This window comes from Pangasianodon hypophthalmus, chromosome 2 (genome assembly GCF_027358585.1).
Source record: "Pangasianodon hypophthalmus isolate fPanHyp1 chromosome 2, fPanHyp1.pri, whole genome shotgun sequence".
In the NCBI taxonomy this organism is placed as follows: Eukaryota; Metazoa; Chordata; class Actinopteri; order Siluriformes; family Pangasiidae; genus Pangasianodon; species Pangasianodon hypophthalmus.
Window position 1 is genome coordinate 29,882,835 of NC_069711.1, and position 26,828 is coordinate 29,909,662.

Genomic DNA, 26,828 nt, shown 5'->3' on the forward strand with positions numbered 1-26,828 from the left:
TGAAGCCCTCATGGTGAGAACGCCACAGAAAGTGACCCAAGCTCATAATCACTAATATAATTTAAACATAATCAAAATTACAGGATATGCACAGAAACTATGAATCATTTAAAACCAGAATAGTGTGAAATTAATACCGTAAATACTGATATTAATTCGTATTTTCTCTTTTCCTTTTGAATAATTCAACAACTGTAAATCATAGTGTTTCATCATAAATATAAGACTATTCTTTAAAAACAAAGTTATTTTGGTTATATATTTCTTTATTGTCTTTAAATATACATAAAATCCATTACATCAAAAACAGTAGCACTCAATAGACTCATTTTCCTTTTTTTTTTTTTTTTTCCTGTAGCTATCTAGAATAACACAGAGAAGGTCACACAATCCTACATAGCTATATAATTTCATCTGCCAACTGTTTTATATAGAGTCATATAATATGTAATATTCCAAAATAAAATCATATTTTCAGACTGTGAATTCAGAAAAAAAAAGTTCAATACAGAGCGAGAGAGAGAGAGAGAGAGATGAGTCACGTAAATACAGGAGAGACAGAAGGACACCAGAGTTGTGTATACTTTTCACACCTTAATGTTTTAAAATAAAGTTTTATATTATTCAATTACAGATTTACATATATACTGTTATATGAAATGATATTGGAGCAAAGAATCAGTTCCTTCAGACACATTAAGCAAAAATATTGTCTGTTTAGAAAAAAAAAACAATGATTTATCCTTTATCTTGTCAATAAGCCCTACTAGCACAGAAAATATGGATGATTTCGATAAATAACTTTTTATTTTTACAGCCATGACTATTCACATATGCCCGTGTTACTATGAAGTTATTTAATATATATATATATATATATGTATATATATATATATATATATATATATACATATATATATATATATATATATATATATATATATATATATAGCCAAGACGATGGATGCTGGAGAAGAATCTGATCTGAGTACGAATGCAGAGCTGACATTGAGATGCCAAGCTGCAGATGCTGATGCTACCATCGTAAAACTGAAATAATCGAGGTGTGGGTGTTTGTCTGGCTACATGCTGGACCTAGTGAACTGTTGAGTGGTTTTAACATGATTACAGCCTTACGCTGTGTTCCAGTACTGCTTCAACATGCCTTTGTTGCCTTCTCATTATTCAGAAAAAAAAATCTGAAGCTATTTATGAAGGTTTTACAAAATTACACTTAAATGAACACTCATTTTGGTTCCCTGGTGGACTAGTGGCTAGCATGCGGCCCTCTCACTGCTGCAGCCCGGGTACAATTCCCAGTCAGGGAACCGACCCCAAGCCACTGGATGGTTGCACAAGCCAGTTGCACAAGCCAGTGCACTCTCAGTGCCGATCCCAAGCCTGGAAAATGGGGAGGGTTGTGTCAAGAAGGGCATTCGGCGTAGAAAAAAAACTTGTGCCAGAATCAAATATGCGGACGAGTGATCCACTGTGGTGACCCTGAACTGGAGCAGCCGAAAGCGGAAAATAAATAAATAAATTAATTAACATTCATTCTGGCGCCCACTACTGTCTATAAAATGAACTGTCTTTGAAATAAAAGCTTGCCTTGCCTCCTTACCCGGAAAAAAGAGCAGAACTGAATATCTCTGTTCTGCTAGAGCTAATTACCAAGCCAGAAAATGTGTACATAGAAAAGTGAAACACAGAAACAAGCCATAGTCAACCAATCTCTACCACAGCGCTGTTGAATTCTCGATTCTGATTGGTCAGAAGGTGTTGATTAATTTTCTACAACAGCAGCTCAGGCGGTAGTTCCAAATTTGTGAGGCAAATCAGGTTCTAATACATTAGTGTTTTGATTGAAACAACTGACAAGGACTTCTCTGGTGAACTCTCCACATAAAAAGATAAAAACGTGTGTAATTGTTGATGTGAAGTGCTGATGTGCATTTTTTATTTTGAAGGAGTCTCCAGTGTCAGCGCTTCCTAACAGACCACTGTAATATAGCATAGCTGTAGCCTTACATTGTCTGAGACAGGAAATTCTTCAGGACAAAGGGATTTGTGTTTTGTGGGGTTTTGCTCAACTAACAGAGAGAGAAAAAATTAGGCTGGTGAATGAACGACTGTTTATAATGTAAGTGATAACAGGAACAAACTTGTTTTGTGGATGTTCCACAACATTAAATGTAACCATAAACAGATAAAAAGTATGACACGTCATTTATTAATACATGAAAAGTTATAAATGTTGGCAAATTGCTGTGTTATAAGAGGAATAAAACAGTTCAGGATGTACTGTTACAGGAAAATAATTAACTTCCGGGTGTAACAGCCCTCCATTTCATGTGGGTTTATTACTTACAAAAACAATTTTAACAATTTAATTTGTATATATGATTTTTAAGTACTATTTAAGGTGATGTTTTTAAGTTTTAGAAGTGCTTTGCTGCATCCAGATGTAGCCATTTACTCCACCGATACAACTTACAACAAGAAACGTAACTTTAGTCTGTAAGCTAGTTAATAAGCTAGCTAATTAGCATTCAAGCTAGTTAGCAAACGCTCTTGTATACTAGCTAGGAAAACAGCTAATTAGCAATGCAATATGACCAAAAACAAGGGCTGACGAATGAAGTGATGTAGCCGATATGCACTTGGAAGTTGTGAAGTGAAGTCAACAAGGGCATTTTATAAGAAATAAAACATGGAACACAGAGCTATTCACCGTACAACCACCATTTTCATCCTCTCACCACACAGAGACAAACAGACTCGCCGAGACATGCGGTATTTCTGACACCATAAAACACACACTTCATTTGTACGGCTGACGAGTGCAAGTGGAGGCACCGTGATCAGACGTGTGTTAGCGGCAGTATTTGTTTCATATGGTTTCCAATATAATTTGATCATTTCCATGACAATATAGTGATATGATCATTGTCTTGAGTGTCTCAATGAGCAAAATAAGCTCGTAAAATGGGTAATATCTAGATATTTATTTCCAATCATACATGCACATGCAGGTTAAGACACTCATAAGCACGTGGGTACGGTCTTAAAATGCTATGAAATTATATAAGTCGCAATTTTTGGGCTGGGGCTGTTGGGGGGGCACATACTTATGTTCCAATTAGAAGACAGCTTTGTAGCTTGACAGCATTTTTGCACAGCATTGGCATGCTCCAATTTGGAGGACAGCTGTCCCTGAAGGTCCTTTATTTTCACTAAAAGTGAGCATCAGGGATAGAATATTGTTCACATATGGACAAGATTCCATGCCAGAGCGAAGAAACAATTACACTGGTGAAAGATGAAGATGAAATATAATACACTTCCAATTGTTTTTCATTAAAGAGACCAAGCAACGTAAGGGCAATGGTTTTGCTTTTCAGAGTGGCATGTTTTCTACATGTTGCTAATGCAAAGCCATACAGATTATGTAGTGCATTTCAGGGATTTTTATTAATTTTTTTTAAGTGGGATTTCTATTTTAAACAGATTTGGGCAGGGAATTGCAATGATTTTAAACATGGATTACATTTACATCTGACACAATTTCAGCATTTCATTATTAAAAATCATCTGCTGATTGTTTTTCATTAACAAGACCAAACAACATAAGAGAATGGTGAACAATGAATGATTTGCTTTTCAGTGTGGCATGTTCTGTATGACACTAACAAAAAAAAAAAAGCATCACATTGTGACTGTGTATTGTATTTCTTCTTCTTCTTCTTTTTTTTTTTTTACCAGTGTGATTCCTTTTCTGTCTTAAAACAGAATCGCACAGTGAAATGCAATACATTGGGGTGAATTGCTACTAAAAGTGGATCACATTTACATTTGAAACAAGTTTAGACTTTAATTCTTAAAAAGCAGTCCCCTGCTGACTGTTTTTCATTAACAAGTTTTTGCTTTTCAGTGTGGCATGTTTTCTGCATGTCACTAATGAAAATGTTGTTTGTGTATTGGATTTCATGTTTTTTTTGGTTTTTTTGACAGGTATGATTCCTTTTTTTTTGGCTCAGCTAAGGACTCTTCTCCATATTCACTTGATCATATGAAAATTTGATTTATTTTGAATCGTTGGGTTTTTCAAATTGTTAGCAAACTGCTTTTCTTGTAACTAACAGCTATGTTTGTGTTCAAATATGTGCTTTTAAAATGGCGGAAGTAAAAAAAAAATGTCGCTAAGATTCAGCTAGGTTACTTCACGAGGTTTGGCTTGCTAGTTAGCTATATATTTAGCGAACACTTGTGCCCCAGATACATAGCTTCTGCTAGTTTAGGGTTTATCCTCCTATAAGCCAAAAATAAACTAGCAAATCCACTGCAAATCCACTGTCCAGCCTAAAAGTTATGACTTATGGGTTAAAAGATTTATGACTAAAGGGTGACCCAAATGCGATGGTTCCTATTTGGTTTAAATGGTAAGAAATGGGACAGGTACCTGTGAAAGATGCTGCTAGTACAGCAACTGCCTTCAAAATGAAACCGCTAACAATGTAGTCATGTAATTTTTTTCTCCAATGTAAGATCCCAATCAATAGTGTAATTTGTTCAGCACGGCCTCCATTGCTGTGCTTGCTTATTGGCAGAACATTATATGTCTATTTTGAGTAACCCCAAGAAGAAGGCTTTGATTACTCAGGCAACACACCAGACAAAATGTTGGTTCAAGGCAAACTGGTATAATCACATACTGTATATCTCTTGAAAGGCTAACCTCACGCCCTGCGTTTTTTGTCACTCTTCCTTTCAAACCTAAATGAAGCCCTACACTCAAAACGATGACACTCAAATAAAGTCAAATAAAGCTGTCTAGATGGCTGAAAACATTCTGAACTTGTCAAATGCATGGTGCTGGCTGGAAACATCTCCTACATAACTCCATGCCACCTTGCAGAACTAACACAGCTCCACCTCCTGCCTTTCCTTCATGTAGTTAGTACTCCTGACGCTGGTATCCTGCGGACCCATCGAACATCCCTTCTCCATTGGGTTGCTGGTACGAGCCTGTTCCCCCAGGGCTCTCGGGCTCGTCACCGTTGGTGAAGGCGCTGTAAGGAGCGGCGGCCGCGTCCTGGCTCGGGTCGGTGTAGTCCTGCGAGAACAGCGCCGAATCCGCGCCCAAGTTAAAGCGCTGGAAAGCCAGGAAGGACTGTCCTGCCTGGCCACGGGGGATTGGGTTTGGAAAGGGTGGTGTTAAATGGAAAACCAGATGTAGCGGAATAGGTTGCAAGAAAAAAAAAAATGCAAGTTTGTTGATAATAAAAAAACGAAAATGATGGAATTGGGTTTAATTCATTGCATGACATATGTGTAAACAACAATAACAGATTTAAACCCACGATCCAGGAAAGAAATTGAAGCAAAAGCGGTGTATAGTAAAAGCAAATCAAAGAAGGGTTTGGTGTAAGGACGTGAGAGGGAGAGAGAAAGAAAAGTGAGAGCATAATTAGTCCAGTGCAGCAATTAGTACAGTGCAGTACAACGTAAAGAGGTAATTAAGCAAGAGTTATATGTGTATTTTGGCAGATACATATAAAACAAGACTTAACCTTGTTTATTTTATGCAGAATTCATTTTAACCTCTAATGATTAAAAACGCAGTAAGATTTCATTTACAAAACCGGACTGCATTGCTTTCATTGAGCCTCATTTATCAAACTGGAACACAATCCAATTATTCAGAAATTATTTGCGGGGCATTTACAAAAAAAACATCATGTATTTATGAAAATTCAGGTAGTTCAGAATAACATTTGTGCCCTGCAAGAGCGCTGGAGTTTATTTAAATATACATTTAAGGAGATTAAATAAAGTGAACCTTGACTGATCAGCTTCAAATTATAATATATATATATATATATATATATATATATATATATATATATATATATATATATATATATATATATATATTATCTATAATTGGTGTGTGTTACTGCAATTTTATATACAGTAAAGATTACACTGTCAGGTTTAAATCCCTTATTTATTTCAATAAAATTTACAAGTTTAATGAAACAGTCATTTCAATTTAATCACAATACCTGATGAAACATTACTGAGACATAATGAAAATTGTCTGTAATCCCCTTAAAAAAAAATAGGGTAATATTCTTCTTCTTCTTCTTTTTTTTTTTTTAATAATTCAATTTAATTCTTTCCATCCCCAAATTGAAGTACTGCACACTATTCACCTAAATGAAATCACAGACTAGTACCAAAATAGTTCATAGTTTAAAACCATTTCATTTTACTAAATAAACTGTGATATACCTGTTGTTTCTACCCCCTTTTAATGAATGTTTTTGCACAATAGACAGACTGTAGATGCCGGCGTCTATACCACTGGGGGGTCTGAACAAACAGGCTGCAACGTCTTCACAAATAACAACCTTTCATTTGCTCATAATGAATAACCTGTCTCGTAGCTATCTGTGAATTTGTTTATAGCTTGTCAAAAGTTTAAAATGAATTTGTTCGCTATCCATGACCAGATAAGCCATTAAACTAACAAACAATAATGAATAAACAAACGTCACATGCACACCGCTGTGGAAAATTTTATTCAAAAAAATTCTGATCAATTCTGCTAATTAATTCAGCCAGTCAATTAATCTGACTTTCTTTTTTGACTTCATTTTTTTCATTTTTTTCATCCTCCTTAATAACTTGGCACTTAGAGGACTGAAAGCAGAGAAGGAATCTATGTGTGCTTGCGTGCATGTGTGTGTGTGTGTGTGTGTGTAAGCCTGTGCATGTGTGTTAGCGAGTTAGAGATAAGACTGATGGGGCTGGGAAGGAAACAATTTGAGGTATTCCTCTTCAAAATTCACAGATTGTAGCCTTTCCAAAGATAACCATGTAAGGGCTGCCTGAAATACACAAACACACACACACACACACATGCACAGTGATGGAGAAAACATATGAGCAAAGGAACAAGTGCAAGTGCTAAGTATGGTGACCACAGCTCCACGATAGTTCCCGGAAACCCGTATCTTATTGCCTGCAGTGAGCAGGAGTGTGTTTAGTGTTTCTGTTTCCTCTGCAGTATTTTAGATCTTAGAGATCTAGATTTTAAATCTTGAGAAGTAAGTAAAGCTACAGACCCAGGTGAAGATGGAGAAGAAGGAGAAGGTGATGGCGGCGCGAGCGGCGTCTGCGCCCTCCTTCAGTGGGTTGTCCTCAGGTTTTGCCACTTGCCACTGGTTCGCCATAAAGCAGAAGCCCACAAACCAGACGAAGGACCAAAACGCTGGAGTGAGTGAGAGAGAGAGTTAACACATTAGGGACAAAATATTAAAATGTCTTTAATTCTTAAATTCTAGCCATTTTGCCATTTTGTAGATGTAGCTGTAGATGGGTGTACAGAGTGGACATTGTGTAGCTGTAGATGGGTGTACAGAGAGGACATTGTGTAGCTGTATATTAGTGTACAGAGTGGACATTGTGTAGCTGTATATTAGTGTACAGAGTGGACATTGTGTAGCTGTATATTGGTGTACAGAGAGGACATTTTGTAGATGTAGCTGTAGATGAGTGTACAGAGTGGACATTGTGTAGCTGTATATTAGTGTACAGAGTGGACATTGTGTAGCTGTATATTAGTGTACAGAGAGGACATTGTGTAGCTGTATATTAGTGTACAGAGTGGACATTGTGTAGCTGTATATTAGTGTACAGAGTGGACATTGTGTAGCTGTATATTGGTGTACAGAGAGGACATTTTGTAGATGTAGCTGTAGATGAGTGTACAGAGTGGACATTGTGTAGCTGTATATTAGTGTACAGAGTGGACATTGTGTAGCTGTATATTAGTGTACAGAGAGGACATTGTGTAGCTGTATATTAGTGTACAGAGTGGACATTGTGTAGCTGTATATTAGTGTACAGAGTGGACATTGTGTAGCTGTATATTAGTGTACAGAGTGGACATTTTGTAAATGTAGCTGTAGATGGGTGTACAGAGTGGGCATTGTGTAGCTGTATACTAGTGTACAGACAGGACATTGTGTAGACGTAAATGGGTGTACGCAGTGGACATTGTGTAGATGTAGATGGGTGTACGCAGTGGACATTGTATAGATGTAGATGAATGTACAGAGTGGACATTGTGTAGATGTACATGGGTGTACGCAGTGGACATTGTGTAGATGTATATAAGTGTACAGAGTGGACATTGTGTAGATGTAGATGGGTGTACGCAGTGGACATTGTATAGATGTAGATGAGTGTACAGAGTGGACATTGTGTAGATGTAGATGAGTGTACAGAGAGGACATTGTGTAGTTGTAGATGTACATGGGTGTACATGCAGCTTCATAAGCACCTGGCTTTATATACAATATGTTATAAACTAATATAAATAATTAAAAAAGGATGAAAAGATCTTGACTAGCCTTACACTTCTCTTTAAAGATTTCCCTTCTGCCTTCATATCTATTCTGATTCTTTTGTCGATTTTATTCCGACCCTTTACTGTGTTAGAATTTGTGTGTCTGTGATTGTTTTATGGATAAGAATAAAGCTCAAACTACCATATGATGTGTGTGTGTGTGTGTGTGTGCATTTGTAATGGCTCACAAAAGGCTCATAAAGGACCATTGTCCTTTACTGTTTACTGCACGCTGCCAGAATATTTCACGCCTCTGCTTTCAGCTTTATCCTCCACTAACAAGGACACAAATTCAGGACAAATCCCACAAATCTGTGCAGTAATGGATGCTATAGATCACAGTCTGCTTGATTTAGGAAAGAGTGAAACCAAACTTTACCTTTTAGTATAGTTATTTAGTTAGGGAAAATGTTGCCGTATTTTTTGAATCTTAACAATATAACTCCCGGTAATCCAGATTTCCTTTCCTTTCCGTTCATGAAATAATGCTATACCCTCAGCTTAATTTAACTAACATACAACTTCACATGGAGATGAACTTAATCCAGGCCAGGACCTTCTCTCACCTGACACCCCGACGTCGGCGAGCACAGCTTTCTTGCGGTCCTTTACGCTGCTGATCTGGGGGAAGTACACATCCAGTGCCAGGAAGGCCATGCAGCAAATAAAGGCCAGCGTGCCCATACCTACGGCGTAGTTACAGGCGTTCTGGTTCCGGTTAAAGACGCAGTACTCCACCACCTCATCCGGCCTGTTCACGTAGCCTTCGTTAGCAATGCAGCCAAATATCACTAACGAGAAAAGCTGAGAGAGAGACAGAGAGAGAGAGAAAGAGAAAAAGAACGTGGGCGTGTCAGTGTTATCAAATCCATAACAACAATCACATACTAATTTAGTCATTATTTAGCATATTTTATCATTACTGTGTACCATGTACAGATAAAGCATATTTATATATAATCTCTTGCTAGATGTCAGCTTGGATTTTAAGAATTTTTAAAGATTATGAAAAGATTTCGCTCTCATATCAAGGAGGGAACTACCTAGCTAAGTAAGTAACTCTATTTAAAAAGTTACACATGCAAAAATGCTAAATTTAATCATAATTCAATTCAATTCAATTTTATTTGTATAGCGCTTTTAACAATGGACACTGTCACAAAGCAGCTTTACAGAAATAAATGGATTCACAAAATATATTGTAAATAAGTGAATTTATCCGTAAGAATCCCTAAGAACATACGAATGATCATCGGCAATATTAGCTACAAAATGTTGACATATATTTTTACCAAAAATTCCACAATTTGATCTTTCATTCAGCTCACACCTACCTACCAGAATTATCAAAGAAGGATACATTCAATAAAGGAATAAAACATAAGGGGCATGTTGTTATAGTATAATAATCAACGATAGTGTGATGTGGATCAGTGTTACCGCCCAGAAGTTGATTATTTTCCAATAACAGCACACCCTGTCATGTTTTATTCCTCTGACACCACAGCAACATGTCGACGATTGCAAGGTTTTAATTATTAAAGACTTACGCATCATGATTTTGATCTGTATGTAGTTGCATTTAATGCTGTGGAACGTCCTTGAAAAGGGTAAGTTACTGTTCTCACTTACATTAGGAGCGATACACAGTCGTTCCATTACCATCCTGTCTGTTTTCCTTCTCATAGAAGTTAATTAGACAAAAAAAAAAATGCAGCTTGTTACCTAGAAACCACAAAGCCAGCCATCTTACAAAGTTACAAAGCGCTGACACTGGAGACTCCTTCCAAAAAAAAAGCTAAATAAACATCTTCTCACAGATCCCTTCAGGATATTAACAAGTGCGCATGCTTTTCTTAAACGCTAAGTGTCCATCATACAAGTCCCTGTAGGCTGTTACTATAGAAACAATAATGCATGATTTCAGTTATTTCCTCCTTTTGTACATTACATGCTTTATTTTTATGCAATATGCAAAAAAAAGACAAAAGCACATCATAAATAACACATTGCTACTGTTTTGCTGGTGTGTTGTGTATTGTGTGTTGTATATTTTTGCCATACTGATCAACCAACTTGATCACATGTCTAATCTGCTTTGCTTGTTTCAGGGAGAATACAATTTTTTTTATTCTCTAAAAATACTCAAGAGAATCATTTCCTTAGAATGCTGTTCAATAAAATGAGTCAAACCTGAAGGTGAAACTACAAAGCTGAGCGTTTGGGGGAGAGTTTCTTCATTTCTAAAGCAGGTGGTGCTTATTTTAGAAGAACAGATGGGTTTGGGGTGATAAACGGACACACAGAAGAGTTACTGATGGAGCAGAAAGCGTGACCACAACCCTCGCTTCCTCTTTTTAGCTTAAATTAAATAAGCGAGGTCGTCAGGACTCGGAACGGAAGAGGCTCGTTTTGCTTTATTTGATCTGGACAGTGATGAATACTCCTGTGTTAGTGTGGAGTATGAGCTTAAATGATCCTGAGCAGGAGTTATCTTTCACACTTTTCCTTTCCTAAGTTGAAAAAACAAACCTGAGAATTTTCATTGCTTTGCGTTATTTTCCCACAGTGCTGAAGCTGTGAAAGTTTCAGAAGTTAATCACTGGACCCACTGCCTGTGGGGAAGCATTTTGTTTCGCCTGAGGGAAAGATTACTGTTTTAGTGTGCATATGTGTGGGTGTGTGTATTGCGCCCTAGGCATTTGTTTGCCAACAGTGGCAGAGATGTGTGTGTGTGTGTGTGTGTATGTGTAGTGATCAGACAGAGAGCGGTGGGTGCCTCTGGTGGGTCCCGTGGTTTGCACAGCTGTCGATTGCAACTCCGACATTAAAGGACTCCTTGCTGTGGAGTGACAGAAAGAATGATCACTGTCTATCTCACTATTCATTTCTCTCTCTCTCTCTCTCTCTCTCTCTCTCTTCCTCTTTGGCTTTCTCTGATTATCAGTCCTGTACTGTCCCTATCACACACACAAGATAGACAGAGTCTTTATTGTCATTGGACAATACAACGAAATTGAGTTTCCCTCCTAAAGGTGCATAAGAATAAAATAAAAGGAGAAAGGGATAACATAAATATAAAAAGACATAAATATTAACATAAATGATCAGATCTGTTCACTTAAGATAGTAAAGCAGCTAAGATATTGCACATGTGAACAGTGTGATCCGGTAAGATTTATACATTTTAAATGTAAGAATAGAAATTAAAATGAAAATAAAACTAAGGTATTGCACTTTACAGTATTGCACATTTTTTGTCTTATGTGCAATACACAAGTACAAACACATTATGCTGCGTTCAAATAAAGCTCGTAACTTGGAATTTAAGATCTCTGACTCCAAAAAAAACCAAAAAAAACACAGAACTTGGAATTCCTACTCAAGAAAGTCAAAAAGGTGTCCTGAATTCCAAGTTCGGAAAATGATGACATGTCAACATGGCCGCTCACGCCATCAACAGGAAGTGAAACACCTCTTCACTACTTTATAGTAGTATTTACTTTAGATCAATCAGCATAGACATATACGTTGGTTAGATCAGTAACACTGACTATACAGTTTTTAGAACATTAATACATCAGAAACGCATGATCAGTTATTTAAGCTGGCAAGCTCGTTGCTAACAAAACACACACTTTCATGGAGGCATCCATTTTTTCTCCACTGTGTAGCTCCAAAATGATAAGTGTGCTTCCGAGTTACGTCGAACGCAGCATTTAAGCCGGGGATGATGAATGGATGGATGAATTTAATAAGCAGGAAGAATAAAGAACAATTCAGATATAATCTCTAATCTCATTATGATGCTAATACTCGTCCTCCATATTAATATAATGTTCATATCAATACTAAGCCAAGAATGGAGCTGTATTAAAAATTCATGGGATAATAAATATCCTGCATTCAATGTATCCCAATATTGGCTTACAAACGTACTGTACATTTCCATTCAATGCCATATAACACTGCAGGGCAAGTATTCAATTACTTTATTAAAGTACTTGTTAGAATATTTTTTTAAATATTTTTGTTATTAGGATCACTCTTAGTCTTCAGTAGTTTATCAAACCACTAATGAGACTGTTCTCTATTAAAAGAGCAATTTAGCTGCATAAGTCAATGTTCATGTGCATGTACTGTGTGTGTGTGTGTGTGTGTGTGTGTGTGTGTGTGTGTCTTCTGAACATAAAACCATGCCCAGGAGCATTCATCAGAAATAAATGACAGCTTCTTAAGGTTTATCCTTCTGTTCCATGCTTACTGTGCACAATAAGGCGCTCCATTATGTAACTACAGTTCTGACCTCTTACATCATATGATATTTAGACACAAAAGACAACTGGGCCAGTCTTGCAGACTGAAAAAAAATCATATAAATGTAAAATCAATTACTTATAATGTTTGAACTGCTTCTACAAAAAAAAAACAAAAAAACTCCTCACAACCCAAAATATTAAAACTGAAACCTTGTAATAACAGCAATTTCTACTTGATTGGCCAAATGCTATGCTAGCCTAACAACCTACAGCAGTGTACTTTCACACACATATATAGATATATAGATATATAATTCTAACATATTGTCAATGTAATGGAACTGCTCAATTCTCAAAACTGAAAAAAGTTGAATTTTAAATCACACTGTGCCGTTCACTGTATCCACTTCCTTGCTCACAATGTTGCTTTCTCTTTGTCCTCAACCCCTCCTCTCTCTGTCCATCCTCCTCTATTCACCGTCATGTTAGTACACTCTGTCTTCCATACACACACACACACAGACACACACGTGTCAGTGTGTTCATCTCTGAGATCAAATGTTTTACACTGTATGGTCAAATGCTGTATAACATTACTGGCCCTGTAAGATGAGCAAAGTCAATCTGAAACATTTAGACAATCTGCTGCATTCAGTCATTGTGTCATTGTGATAGTCTGACCCATGCGGTGAATACGAGAATAAACAGAGCACAACATCTGAAACCTGGAGGTGAAAAACCGGACACTTTTGTGTGACCTTTTCTACCTCCTGGCCTTTACCGGACTGTTGTTGAACCAACTAGCTAAATTACAACTAGCTAAAAGACTAGCCAGATAGATTTAATGGCATTCCAGTAGGGGGGAATTTATTTATTATGTCCACATGGTTTGGCTCCACTTGTCCCCTTAGAGAGAAGCACCACTCCAAATCAATCCAAAGTTCTTCTGACTGATCACCTTTATCCTATGATGCAACATTTCTATCCTGATGGGTGTGGTCTCTTCCGGATGACCCTGCCCCCATCCTCGGGGCACGACAGCACACTGAATGGATTGATGAGCATAAAAATCATGCTTTGGCCCTCACACTACCAGATTCTAACCCAGTTGCACACCTGTGGGAGATTTTGGAGCAATGTGTTAGAGCTACTTGAGCGGCATTGTTCACATACTCACATGCATACTTTATGAACATCTAGGGGATTAAAAGTGACATCCATTAGATATCAGAGCCAAAACATTGAATGTTTAATTTCCAATGTTTAGCACACAGTGATGTTAAGCACACTGACAAGCTTGATCTTTCTTAAAAACTTTCCCCTGTCATTGTGATTGTTGTCATGAGCTGCATCTCAAATAGAAAACTTTGACCTTACATCCATTCTCCATGCCACTTATCCTACACAAGGTCACAGGGGAGCCTGGAGCCTATCCAGGCACAAGGCGGGGGATACCCTGGACGGAGTGCCAACTCATCACAGGGCACAATCGCACACACACCACAGACAATTTGGAAATGCCAATCTGCCTACAACGTATGTCTTTGGACTGGGCCGGAAACTGGAGTACCCGAAGGAAACCCCTGAAGCGCAGGGAGAACATGCAAACGCCACCCATGCAGAGTGGAGGCAGGATTTGAACCCCCAACCCCAGAGATGCGAGCCAAACACGAGGCTAACCACTAAGCCACCGTGTCCCTTGACCTTACAGTTGACCTCAGAAGTATTCAATAATGTAGAAGATCCAAAGAGACCTTTTGGTAAGTTTATAAGCTACATGAGATGTTTTTAAAATCCAACCACTATCCTTAATAGGTTAGTGTTAGTACTGTTAGTAGAATAGTACACGAGTATGCGATTTCAGACCCAACGCTAGTTTTTTAGTCAGTCGGAGACACTGTCACATGATGCTATACCGCCTCCACTATTTATGTTGGTATTGCACCAGCTTTCATTTCTAACGATGGGCACAAGTGACGCTCCAAACCACCATAGGATTTGCGCAGCAGCCATCAAGTGTGCACATATTCGTAGTTAAAAACAAGTATAATCAATGCCAAGGTGCATCGAAGCTGTTCTGACAACACTTTAATGTTGTTTTTCCTTTAATTCGTCACTCATTTTGGACATTTGTAATGAAGGACATTTGTATCATACACTGCAATTTTTATTAGCTCTACAATTATTACTGAAGTACACCGGATTTATCATATACGCGTATACATGTTGAGACAAAAACATAACCGCTGCAGCTGCAAAATTTGTTGCAGTGTGTCCTAGCTGTGAAGGAACAATCTTGAGTCTTTTCTTGACTCTTGTCTGTTTCTTTGGAGTCACTCTGAATCAAGATAACACGCACTCTCTACTTGTATACGCCTGTTTATTTCTCTCTTCTCTCTCTGTCTCTCTCTCTGTCATTTCCCCTGTCAACCATTTCTGATTTTCCGGTCCATACCACCCTTGCATGATAAGTCTGTCTCCGGGTGATGATCCCATTGCGGCACAGGAGAATTATGGGATAGCGTGTGCGTCAGCAGCATTGCGCCTGTGGCTGTGTCACCATGTTGCCATGGCGACACACAGGCCTTGTAATGATGGGGCTGAGAGGCAGACTGTTTGTGTGTTTGTGTGTGTGTGTGTGTGTGTGTGTGTGAGTGTGTGTGTGTGTGTCTATTAGAGGCCGTGTCCGACTGATTTGTGTCCTGGTTTTGCTACAAGAGATGTAAACAGACTCTGTAAAATAACACACACTGATCTTAATTAGAATGGCATCTTAAACCCCTGGGAACATGGTTCTGAATGTTAAAAGATTCTTTGTGATACTAATACGTCTTTTACTAAGTATTTACCAAAATATATATACCCTAAAATTTAATTATCACGATTTAATTATACATAAAAGCTTTAAAAAGTCCTGTTTCTGCCTGATCAGAGCTTTGTGGGCGTGTCACATGGCAAACTGATTGACAGCGCTGTCTCTAAAACAACGCGCACAGCTCCTTAAGTGCTAAAGCGTGTAGGAATGACAGTGCAGTGCTTCCACATTCCTTTTTTTACATAATCGTGAGTGGCGAGGCTCACAGAAAGCAGCAAAATAACATCATGTGAGGCTTGTGTTCAATGATGGACTGCTACGTCTGTACTTTGCTAGTAAAAAAGCTCCACTCATCAACAGAACATCATATTACAATGTGCAGAAGCAGAGTGTGTCTGGTTTAGCAAAATGATTCAACATTAACTTCAGCGTCCTCTCATTTAACTGTCTACTCTCACACAATGCTGACTGGCTTATTAACCATTTAGTGAGGCTTGGCAAGATCAGATTATTAGATCAGATTTTTCAGTTTGTAATACTGTGAGACTAATACTAATAATGTCTTTAGTACAGTGAGAAAAAAAACACGAGATAAGGATTTTTTTTTTAAAATAACAAAGTGCTAATTTAAGTGCTTGGTGAAGAGGTAGGTCTTTTGTCTTCATTTGAAGACAGCCAGTGACTCAGCTGTTTGGACAGCCAGGGGAAGTTTGCTCCACCACCTAGGTGCCAGGACAGAGAAGAGCTTTGATGCATGTCTTCCTTGCACCCTGAGAGATGATGTGTCCAACCGAGCAGTGCTAGAGGCACGGATGGAACGTGGTTCAGAGCAGGGTGTGAGAAGGCAGTTGGATGCCCATGGTTACCCCAAGGTTGTGTGCCCTGACAGATGGTGAGATCTGAGAGTTGTCCAGAGAGTTTGGAACAACAGGACCTCAATAATAAAGCATCAGTCTGTGAAGCTACAGGTAAGCAGATTGCTCATTTTGATTTGATTTAGAAAAGAGCAGAAAAAAAGAAGCTCAAAATTAACAACATTGTTCTTTCATTTGAAGTTGGTAGCAAATTCAACACAGACACTATAAATAACAGTAAGAAGCTAATTATGAAAATAATTTGACCAATATCTGATTTCAAAATATTAGTTTTAGTTCTAATGAGCACTACATAAATCTAACACTATGCTAATTAAGGCTAGGGACGACAGCACATTTAATCTTAATCTTAATTCATCTTAATCTTAACATTTGTTTTGTTATTGTGTTGTTGTTGCTTCCGAAGGCTGTTGCAACCTTGGTAGAACTTGTGTCCACAAACTATTCTCCATTCTAACACATAGTACAGTTTCTATCATTATGAAATATTGAGTTGTTATGAAATACAAATATCAAGGAGAAATTAAAAACACATGGCCACGTCACCCAGGTCTTAGGAGGAAATGCAAATAAGCTCTCTAACCAATCAATCGTTTGTTTTGCTGTGTCCTGTGATCATCCTGTCCAATCACAGACACTTCAGATGAGGTTAGATGAATCACAGAGCTCACAAGATCCAAAAAATAATGCAGTATGACCTGCGAACAGAAAGTTCCAGGGTTCACCGGTGGGGCTTTAATGCATTTTGACGTATATCATTACTTATTATTTATTATGTAAGAAATATAACGCATGACAGACCATGCTGTTGTAGGAAAATAATTAGGGCTTTACATTTAATTAGGGCTGTACGATATTGAAGAAAAATGCAGTAAGCGATAACTTCAATAATGCAATATGCGGTACGATAATGCTATAAGTGTGTAAGATCAATTTAAATTATATTTATATATATATATATTTTTTTTTTTTTGAGGAAAAGTGTCACCCTACAAAACTGACTTTTTGTAACTTTTTGAAGTATTAGAATCATTATCGCAAGCCATTACAATATGCATATCACAATATTTACATCTGTGATATTTCAGTAATTGTATATTGTGCAGCCCTACAATTAATATTGTGAAACTTCCACAAAACAAGTTAGTTCCTGTTATCACTTACATTATAGTAGCTGTAAACAGTCACTATAACGTTTGTGTTCTCGTTGTTGATTCTCAATGAGCTGGATTCAAGAGGTCAAAACTATTGCGAGGGAAGTATTGTAAGACAAAAAAAAATGCATAATTATTTTTAAAAAAGAAAGAAATTTCATCATGACCTTTTAGGGGCACAGTCGAAATGACATCAAGCCAAAAAAAAAAAAAAATCTGTTACATGGTGATGTATATTATTATACTATCATACGTCTATTATACTATCATACAATATCATAGACTATCATAAGTCATACTTTTTTGTAAAACTACATCAGAAAGTGAGTGTAACACTGTTTTTAAGGAGGCGTATATAACGTAACTTAATGTTCTGGCGATTGATTACGTTCGGGGTATTTCTTTATCTTTGCTTAGCGGCCGCTCTCGGGTGGGAACGGGTTCCTGGAGTGAATTTCTGACAGGAGACTTCCTGCTTGTGTCTTCATATAAAACTCCATCTATGTTCCGTGAATCAACTGTTGGTCATATCGCAAAAAATGGTGGCACAGTACACTCCGAGAATATTGCCAGTGCTTTCATTTCATTTCATTTCATTTCACACATTTCATATCAGTGAAAGTTAAGACCTATTTTTGTACCAGCTGTTTCATTTCCCCACTTTTTTCACTATTATTGTTCTAGAAACGAAATGAAAAAGTATTACTGAAGCCAGTTATCAGTCGTTCCAATGTTTCACTAACATTTCGCTTGCGCTTTTCTTTTTTTTAGCAAACCTAAACATTCCTATACATATCACGTATCATGAAAAATTCTTCGTAAAAAAAATTTCGTAATATGTTCGTGCCGTAACGCTAGTGAAAATGCACCACGTGTTCTTATCACTCTGGTGATAAGATGTTGATTTGATGTGTTGCTGCTTAACATTAAGTTAACTAGAGTAAGAAATCAATACAGCCTCGAGAACTTTACTCAGATCATACAGGTAATAATATACAGTATGCAGTATGTAGCATATATACGATGCTACTCATGTTCATTAGCAGCTTTCTTGTGACCTGAACTAGGGTTTTAATGGTGGCAGAAATGGTAATAAACCTGTTTCTCATTTTGTGAGTGTATTTCTGCTTCAATTAGCATATTTATGGTATATGATCAGCCATATTTTCGAGCTCAAGCATGCTGCAATGATGAGGTGGTATAATCCCATCGGACAAGAAACAGAGTTACTGTTACACACGAAAGTTGATTATTTTCCAAAAACAGCATGTCCCAAAGGTTTTATTCCTCTTATATCACAACCATTTGCCAATGATTACAATTTTTATTTATTTAATAACGAATGTCAAATCTTTTTATCCATTTCTCCACATCTTGAGACCTTTTTTAAAGGTCTAAATAAATATGTCATCATTCTCTCTATCTCTAGTATACACACACTTGTACACACTCGTGCTGCTTCTTTCAACTCGTAGACTCGATTTCATGGCACAGACACAGAATAAGCCTCTAAAGAATCTTTCACATTGTAATATAGTTTGGGTGAGTACTTTTCTTACTAAAATTTTGGTTCTTTAGAACAATGTTTTGTTAGGATAGTAAAATGATCAGAGTCATAGATTTCATGTGCTCCTTTTTTTCCAGAAATTTCAGATTTTTACTATTTATGACATTTTTCAATTATGTGTTTTGATTTATAAGTTTACATTCAAGTGAAGGGAATATTCCTGAGCAATTCAAGACTTACTTTAAAGCAAATTCACAGGTTCATCATTCTTACTCAGCCTGTCAATCTTCAGATTTTCATTTTCCTAAATTTCTCACTTATTCACCTCAATTCTCAATAAGATTTAGGGGTATCAAACTATGGAATGGCTTTTCCCACCTGGCAAAAAAAAAGTTTGTCTATAATATGTTATAAAAGTTCATTTAATTGCTCTTGTCTTGTAACTGTTTTTCCCTATTTATTGTTGTCCATGAATTATGTTTTACTTATTTCATTTATAGTGCTATGTATTATTATTATTCTTATTCTTATTATTATTATTATTATTCAAATGTAGAAACCAATATCCCATGTTATTTATACATGCTTACACACATATATCCTCAAGCATTTTTTTTGATGAACACATACATGTATGCGCATTCACACAGACATGCACATACACACGCATACGCTTGTACATATACACACTGACGTATACATATATACATGCTATTCACCTATTACTGTATTTATATTTTTTGTTGCTGTTGTTGTTATATATTGTTATTATTAGTTTATCATTTTGATGTAGTTGTATTAATGTCTGTATGTTACTTTAGTGTTTTCTACTTCGTGAAATGTTTAGGTGGAGGCTTTAAATAAGCCCTCAGGGGTTTTTGCTTCTCCCTGGGCTGTATACTTGCCTTCTTACTCCTTTTCTGTGTATATTTTTAATCGTGCGAAATAATAAAGTAAAAAAGAAAAGAGAAAACAAAGCAAATGTCTCGGTTTAGGTATAATAACACATCAGTTATAATAGTATATTAAAGCATAGTATAGTACAATACTATACCAGTTTTAGTTACAGCTATTTGTCTTCACTCATCGGCCATATTATAAGGTAATATATTATAATACATATCATATTGTTTGCTGTTAACAAACATCTTGAAGCAGATTATTTTGGATTTTTGTGGAACTACATACACTATCACTATCAACGATTGCAAGAACAATCCACAGAATGGTGTGAAGAAGTGAGACTGGGGCTGATTTCTTTCTAGCCCATACTGTAGATTCATGCAGCCTGTCAGTGACAGTCGTGCCAGGTGATCACACAGAGGGAAACGCCCAGTAGATCTGATCTCCATTTGGGTTGATGTTTTTCAGATCGTTTCACTCCGAAATTCTTTTTGAGGAGAAACTAAAAGTTGATAGAGTAAGCACACATTGTCCAATCAAAGTACGAATTACACAGTATGTCTAGTGTTGTTGGGATGTATGGATGCATGCGTATTGGATGCATTATAAATAAATAAACAAATAAATCAATAAATAAACAAATAAATGAATGAATAAATAAAAATTCATTCAATCGCTAAAAACTTTTTTTTTTCACACTGTAGCATGTAACTAGCTTTTATTAGTTGCCTTACTTTCACTAGCACATTGCTTTCTTATTGCTTACAAATTTTACATTTGTCATGTTTGCAAACTCAGCATGAACCCAGTCGCACTACAGACTTGAAACCCTTAAATTAATTAGAAATCATGATTTGCTGCGTATTTTTCCAGAAGGGGTGGAGGCTATCACGTGCTTCCTCCGAGATCTTTTCGAACTGCTGCTCATGCTGCATCATGGGGCTGTGTAACGCCCTCTGAGGAAAGTGCTATCCGCCCCCTTCCGCATTCATGAGCTCACAGATGCCTATGATTGGCAAGTTCCTCTGTGACTGGAAAAAGCATGTTACCGATCCCTTCCTGAGAGCATGGCCAGTTATGCTGTCTTGGACTCTCTTGGACCACAGATGACTGTGGCATCTTCGGGATTCGAACTTGCAATCTCCAGACAAAAAGGCGAACCCTTTTCTGTTTCGCCACGCAGAAATATCTAGCTTTTGAGCTATTGATAGATAAGAGATTTTCGCTTTCGCGTGTGACATGATCGAACGAGTGGTTCTGGTACGAGTGTATCAGACGCAGCAGTGTTGCTGTAGTTACGAAACACTTCAAGTATCTAGTGATGGGTCATTCATAAACAATCCGTTCATTTTGAACAAATCTTTTATATGACTCGGGAATAACGAGTAGTCTCAGAGAGTGATTCGTTCATTTTGCGTTGGCTGCGTTTTGCATGCGTGACATCCTTTCGTTTGTTTATATCGTGAAAACCGCACAGGCTAAGTACAGGATACAGAAATGATTAGTTCACCTCCCGAGTCCCTACTCCAGTCAGAGTCTTTCGTTCATTTGTCACGTGACATGACAGCCGAAAATATATTGTGTATTGGATACAGAAATTAGTTCATAATTCCCAAACTTCCTTACCATCAAGCGGGTACTTAGGTTTTATTTTTACTCTTACAGTTACATGACACGCTTCTGGTCTCAAATTTTAGCTTTTTTAATTCTTACAGTTTATAAATTTGTGAATTTCTGTCATGATGGTTATTTTCCATTAAACTGAATTTGGTAATAAAGAGTTAGTTAATGCTTTAAACTTTTCAGAGCCTCAGCCTACGCGGCTGTCACGTGACAAAAGAACAAATGACTCGGACCAGAAGACCGAGATGAGTGGCGAATCAATCATTTCTGTTTCTCATAACTTATCCTTGACTGCATTATCATTTTCTCCTTATTCGGAATATGATCAGAGTTTGCGTAAGTTAGACGTGTTGGGGGAATTTGTCTATTGAAAATGTAACATTTTAATTCAATTCTGCTCCAAACGAACGAAATGAACGAAATAACTTTAATAAAGATTTGTTCATTTTGCTGAATGAAATTCAAAGATCCAAGTCTGTAAAATGATCCAATCTTCCCATCCCTACACATGTCGCTGCTGAAACCCAGACAGCAGCAGTCATGTAGACAGAAACTGGGAAATGGTTAATATGCATAAGGAGCATTTATGAAGAAAGAAAGCAACATATTTATTTCCAAACTTCAGTAGTCTCTGCAGTCTAGAAGAAAAACACGAGGGCAGGAACATCCTCTTTTGCCTCAGCTGTTGATTTTCCTCCCTTTGGACACAATTAGGCTGCTGGAGAGTGCCATGGTGAAGTCTTAGAAGTGTGTGAAGTGTGTGTTCAAGTGTGTTGCATCCTGAATTAAACGTGAACAAGGCGCGCGACAGAACAGCGTCCAATCTTCATGGCCAAGACATACATGATGACCGTGAGTGGCTGTCATTCCGCACGCGCCCTGATCAAAACAGCGTCCATGCTCAGACAAAAGCAGGCTATAATCACGAGCGCGCTATATCACCAGTCACCTTCATACTCTTCCTGAATGCACTAATGCCTTAATGCAATCAAGCACCAGGCTTACTAAGGCATGATGCGATGCGTAAACATTGCGAGTGCCGAGCGCGCGACTTCCTTCACGCGCTGGCCATCAGCATTATTTTGATACCCCAAAAAAACCGGGGGGAAATTGTTAATAAAGCTCGCGCACTCACCCAGGAAACCATGCGGAGGACCGTGTGAGGCTGCTGGAGGAACGTGAGGGGGTCGAAGGCTCCTCCGGCCCTGCCCGCTCCGTACGCCGTGCCCTCCATCTTCCCCGCGACAGAGATGGACTCGCAAAAAAAAAAAGAAGAAAAAAAAAAAGAAACACAGAGGGATGATTGCACTCGCGCTCGCGTGAACGCGCAGGCGCGCCTTCCCCAGCGCGCGACTATTACTGTGAACGCGCAATTCTTACACAGCGTGCCTGATACAAACCAAAACCAAAACAAACAAACAAGCAAACAAACAAAAATAAACAAAAAACTTTTATTTACTGTTCATTAGATGTCCAGGGAGGTATCGCATCTCAATCAAGACTTTACTCAGGAAAATAAGATTTTTTATTTATTTTATTATTTAAAATTTTATAACTTTAAAATTTTATAACTTTAAATTCACACTATTTTTGTCACTGAGCAAATAAATTACTCTGAATTTTTAATTGATAATTTACAAACATCATATATTTTTTAAATAACGTATTTTTTGTAAAGTAAAGCTTTTTTAAATTAAAAAAATAAACAAATAAATTAACAAACAAATGAATATAAATAAATAAATTCATCAAGCTTCATCCATCACTGATTTTAACAGATCAACAGCTAAAATCTTTTTTTTTTTTACTTTAGCATTTAACTAGCTATTATTTTATTTACTTTTACTGGCACATTACTTTCATATTCATTTTTATTTTATTTTAATTATTGTACTTTTGTTCTTTTTTTCAAATTTGTTTTATATGTTATGTTTTTTCTTTTTTTATTTACTGCAATTAATTATTGCACTATCATTATTGGTCTATTTTACTATTTTCTTTTTTAATTCACATTGTAAACCCATTTGTTCTGATTTTTAAATTTATGAAAGGTGCCATATACATTTTAAAAAACAATGTAAACAAAAGGTTTATATTATAATTGTTGTTGCTAATATTATTTAGTTTTGAACACCACCAAGCATTTAAAAGGACACTGAATACACAACACGTTTTTTATATTGTACTCCAGAACAAATCAAAAATAAACTTATAATAATTTTGGCAATTAAAAAACATTTGCGACCACTAGTGGTGAAGATCAGTACTGCAACACAAAGCCAGAGTCGACGCGCTTGTGTTGCGTCACTTGACGTCACAACCAATCATATTGTAGAAATTGCCCGCGTGCTGTGATTTGCACCAATGAAAACGCACTTGTGTGCAGCTTTACTAGTCGGGAAGAGGGAAAGGAAAACAACTCGGCGCAAACTCAGTCGGAATTTAGTCTTAAGAATAAACATTCAGTTTAAAACAGATATAAAGTTACAGTTTATTACAAACATCACTGTAAATGACATTTGCGCCATGGTGAAATTACGAGCTAGGTGTATTCTTGTCGGTAAGAAGAGTTTCATCGTATACAGGCTAGCTAGCTAGTTAGCGGTTTGTGTTTACAGTGGCTGAGTTCTAAACGACTTCTCTCTCCTAACCAAGGGCACTACAAATGAACTGCTTCTGCACCCTTTGTAGTGCACTGTGTGTTCAATAGGGAGGTATTTGGCATTTAATCCTTGTGTTTTGAAACGTTAGGGTAAACGTTTATTCAGTTTGTTTAATCATCACTAGAGTTTGCAAATTGATGATTTTTGGTTAAGTAAGGAATACAACACATGGGTTTGTGCAGTTATAGGAAAACAATCAACGACGAGTTGGTTTCAGTTTTTAAGTTATCAATAGACACATCATGTTTTTTTTAACTGTTTATATAGTTTTAATTATGATAGTTATAGTTATAGAGCTATTATCAATGTCGTAGAACATCCACAAGACACGTTAGTTCCTGTTATCGCTTACTTTATGACAGCTATAAAAAAAAAAATCGGGTCAGTTGCCAGCCTCACTTTTTTTTTCTCTATCTTGAAAATTAAATTTAAAAAATTTAATTAAAAAAAAGTTCTCCATCCTGAAGACTTTCAAATGGGGAAACTTTCTTACTGTTACCACCATGAAGTTGATTATTTTCCTATAACAGCACTCCCCCCCGAGTTCTCCCTCTTATTCCACAGCGATTCGCCAAAGACTGCAGGTCTCTTTATTAATTAAAGGAAGACATTCTGTACTTCTTATCAGTATACAGTTGGGGTCATACGTTTACATACGCCTTGCAGAATCTGCAAAATGTTAATAATTAAAAAAAATTAAAATAATAATGAGAGGGATCATAAAAATTGCATTTTGTTTTTTTTAGTACTGATTAAGCTATTTCACATAACACAAGTTTACATACTGTATAGACTACAAGACACAATAATAACTGAATTTACACAAATGAACCAGTTTGAAAGTTTCCATACCTTTGATTCTTGTTGCTGTGTGTGTTACCTGGATGATCAACGACTATTTTTATGTTTTGTGATAGTTGTTCATGAGTCCCTTGTTTGTCCTGAGCAGTAAAAATCCTCCAGGTCCTGCACCTTCTTTGCTTTTCCAGCATGTTCTGCATATTTGACCTCTTTCCAACACGGCTATATGATGTTGAGATCCATCTTTTCACACTGAGGACAACTGAGGGGCTCAAAACTATTACAAAAGGTGAAAACATTCACTGATGCTCAAGAAGGCAACATGATAGATTAAGATCCAGGGGGGTGTAAACTTTTGAACAGGATGATCGGTGTATATTGTAATTATTTTGTTTAAAGATCTTAATTTTTTTATTTAGTACTGTCCTTCAGAATCTACATAAGATATGTACATGTTTTCCAGAAGACAAAATAATAACAATTTACACCGATCATCCTGTTCAAAAGTTTACACCCCCCTGCTCTTAATGTATCGTGTTGCCTTTTTGAGCATCAGTGAATGTTTGCACCACAGCCGTGTTGGAAAGGGGTCAAATATGCAGAAGATGCTGGAAAAGCAAAGAAGGTGCAGGACCTGGAGGATTTTTCTGAAGAACAGTGGGCAGTTTATGATGAAGTGTCTGTAAAGAGACGAAATGAACTAAGTTGTTTGGCAGACGTTCCATTAAAATGACGACAGTAAAATGAAAATATACAGTTGGGGTCATAAGTTTACATACACCTTGCAGAATCTGAAAAATGTTAACAATTTTAAAAAATATGAAGGATCATAAAAATTGCAGTTTGTTTTTTATGCTCAGGACTGCTCAGGACAAACAAGGGACTCTTGAACAACTATCACAAAACATAAAAACATTCGTTGATCATCCAGGTAACAACACGGTATTAAGAATCAAGCGTATGGAAACTTTCAAACTGGTTCATTTGTGTAAATTCAGTTATTATTGTGTCTTGTAGACTATATAGTATGTAAACATGTGTTATGCTAAATAGCTTGTTCAGGGCAATACTAAATAAAAAACAAACTGCAATTTTTATGATCCTTCATATTTTTTAAAAATTGTTAACATTTTTCAGATTCTGCAAGGTGTATGTAAACTTATGACCCCAACTGTATATTTTCATTTTACTGTCGTCATTTTAATGGAACGTCTGCTAAACAACTTAGTTCATTTCGTCTCTTTACAGACACTTCATCATATCAATGATTAATCCGATTTCTTTGTTAAGTAAAAATACGTTTAAAAAAAAAACAGTTTATTAGCCTTGGATTGTGTGAAGTAAGTCCCATGTGAATAACTATTACTGTAAAAATTATAATGATCCAGAATTGAGAAATGAACAGCAGTGTGGTTTAATAGATGTTAACTTGTAAACATAGACACAACTATAATAGGAGAAACCCCCATTTGGAGCGCTTACTACAGTTTTATAGATGCACTGATCCCATGATTATCGATTCTCAGCAAGCTGTTTGATTCTGTTTCTGAGTTATGCTAAATATCAGAGGGCTGGTGGTGCGATTTAAGATATTCCTTTTCGTGTGTGCACTTGCAAGATCTGCGTGTCTGCCAACACATCCAGCAAATGCAGTGGATTTAGTGGATCATATAGAAAAATGTCAAATCTGATCCTGTGTTTAAGCCAGCCTCAGCCCTGATAGTGATACTCATCATCAGTTCAGTTCATCCCTTCTTACTCTGTGCTCTGTGTGTGTGTGTGTGTGTGTGTGTGTGTGTGTGTGTGTGTGGG

General features: G+C 36.9%; 2 protein-coding genes across 7 annotated transcripts in view; one reads left to right on the forward strand and one right to left on the reverse strand.

The window, feature by feature from the left end:
* Positions 1 to 267: 267 nt before the first annotated feature.
* On the reverse strand, positions 268 to 22,837 carry LOC113538519 (synaptogyrin-1). Of its 2 annotated transcripts, none has more exons than XM_026933649.3 (4): positions 22,688 to 22,837; positions 8,983 to 9,220; positions 7,131 to 7,276; positions 268 to 5,179 (listed from the first exon to the last, which is right to left on the reverse strand). In XM_026933649.3, exons 1-4 carry the CDS (start codon positions 22,784 to 22,786, stop codon positions 4,955 to 4,957), a joined length of 708 nt encoding a protein of 235 aa, XP_026789450.1. In that variant the 5' UTR covers positions 22,787 to 22,837; the 3' UTR covers positions 268 to 4,954. The 2 variants fall into 2 exon arrangements, with proteins under 2 accessions (XP_026789450.1, XP_026789451.1); XM_026933650.3 differs by lacking the exon at positions 268 to 5,179 and adding an exon at positions 6,460 to 6,893 and having other exon boundaries at positions 22,688 to 22,832.
* A 1,092-nt stretch (positions 22,838 to 23,929) lies between these two features.
* ift27 (intraflagellar transport 27 homolog (Chlamydomonas)) overlaps positions 23,930 to 26,828 on the forward strand; it is a 50,938-nt gene continuing 48,039 nt past the window's right edge. For all 5 annotated transcript variants that reach the window (XM_053231253.1, XM_026933406.3, XM_053231246.1 and 2 more), the window contains exon 1: positions 23,930 to 24,112. In XM_053231253.1, coding sequence (XP_053087228.1) covers positions 24,079 to 24,112 — 34 coding nt within the window. In that variant the 5' untranslated portion in view covers positions 23,930 to 24,078. The remainder of the gene's footprint in view (positions 24,113 to 26,828) is intronic.

Excerpts from the sequence above, each read along its gene's own strand:
- LOC113538519 (XM_026933649.3), bottom strand. The coding sequence starts at position 22,786 with ATGGAGGGCACGGCGTACGGAGCGGGCAGGGCCGGAGGAGCCTTCGAC. Across the intron at positions 9,221-22,687 it reads TCCTCCGCATGGTTTCCTGG|CTTTTCTCGTTAGTGATATT; the intron begins GTGAGTGCGCGA and ends TCTCTCTCTCAG. Across the intron at positions 5,180-7,130 it reads TCTTCTCCATCTTCACCTGG|GCAGGACAGTCCTTCCTGGC; the intron begins GTCTGTAGCTTT and ends CCCCGTGGCCAG.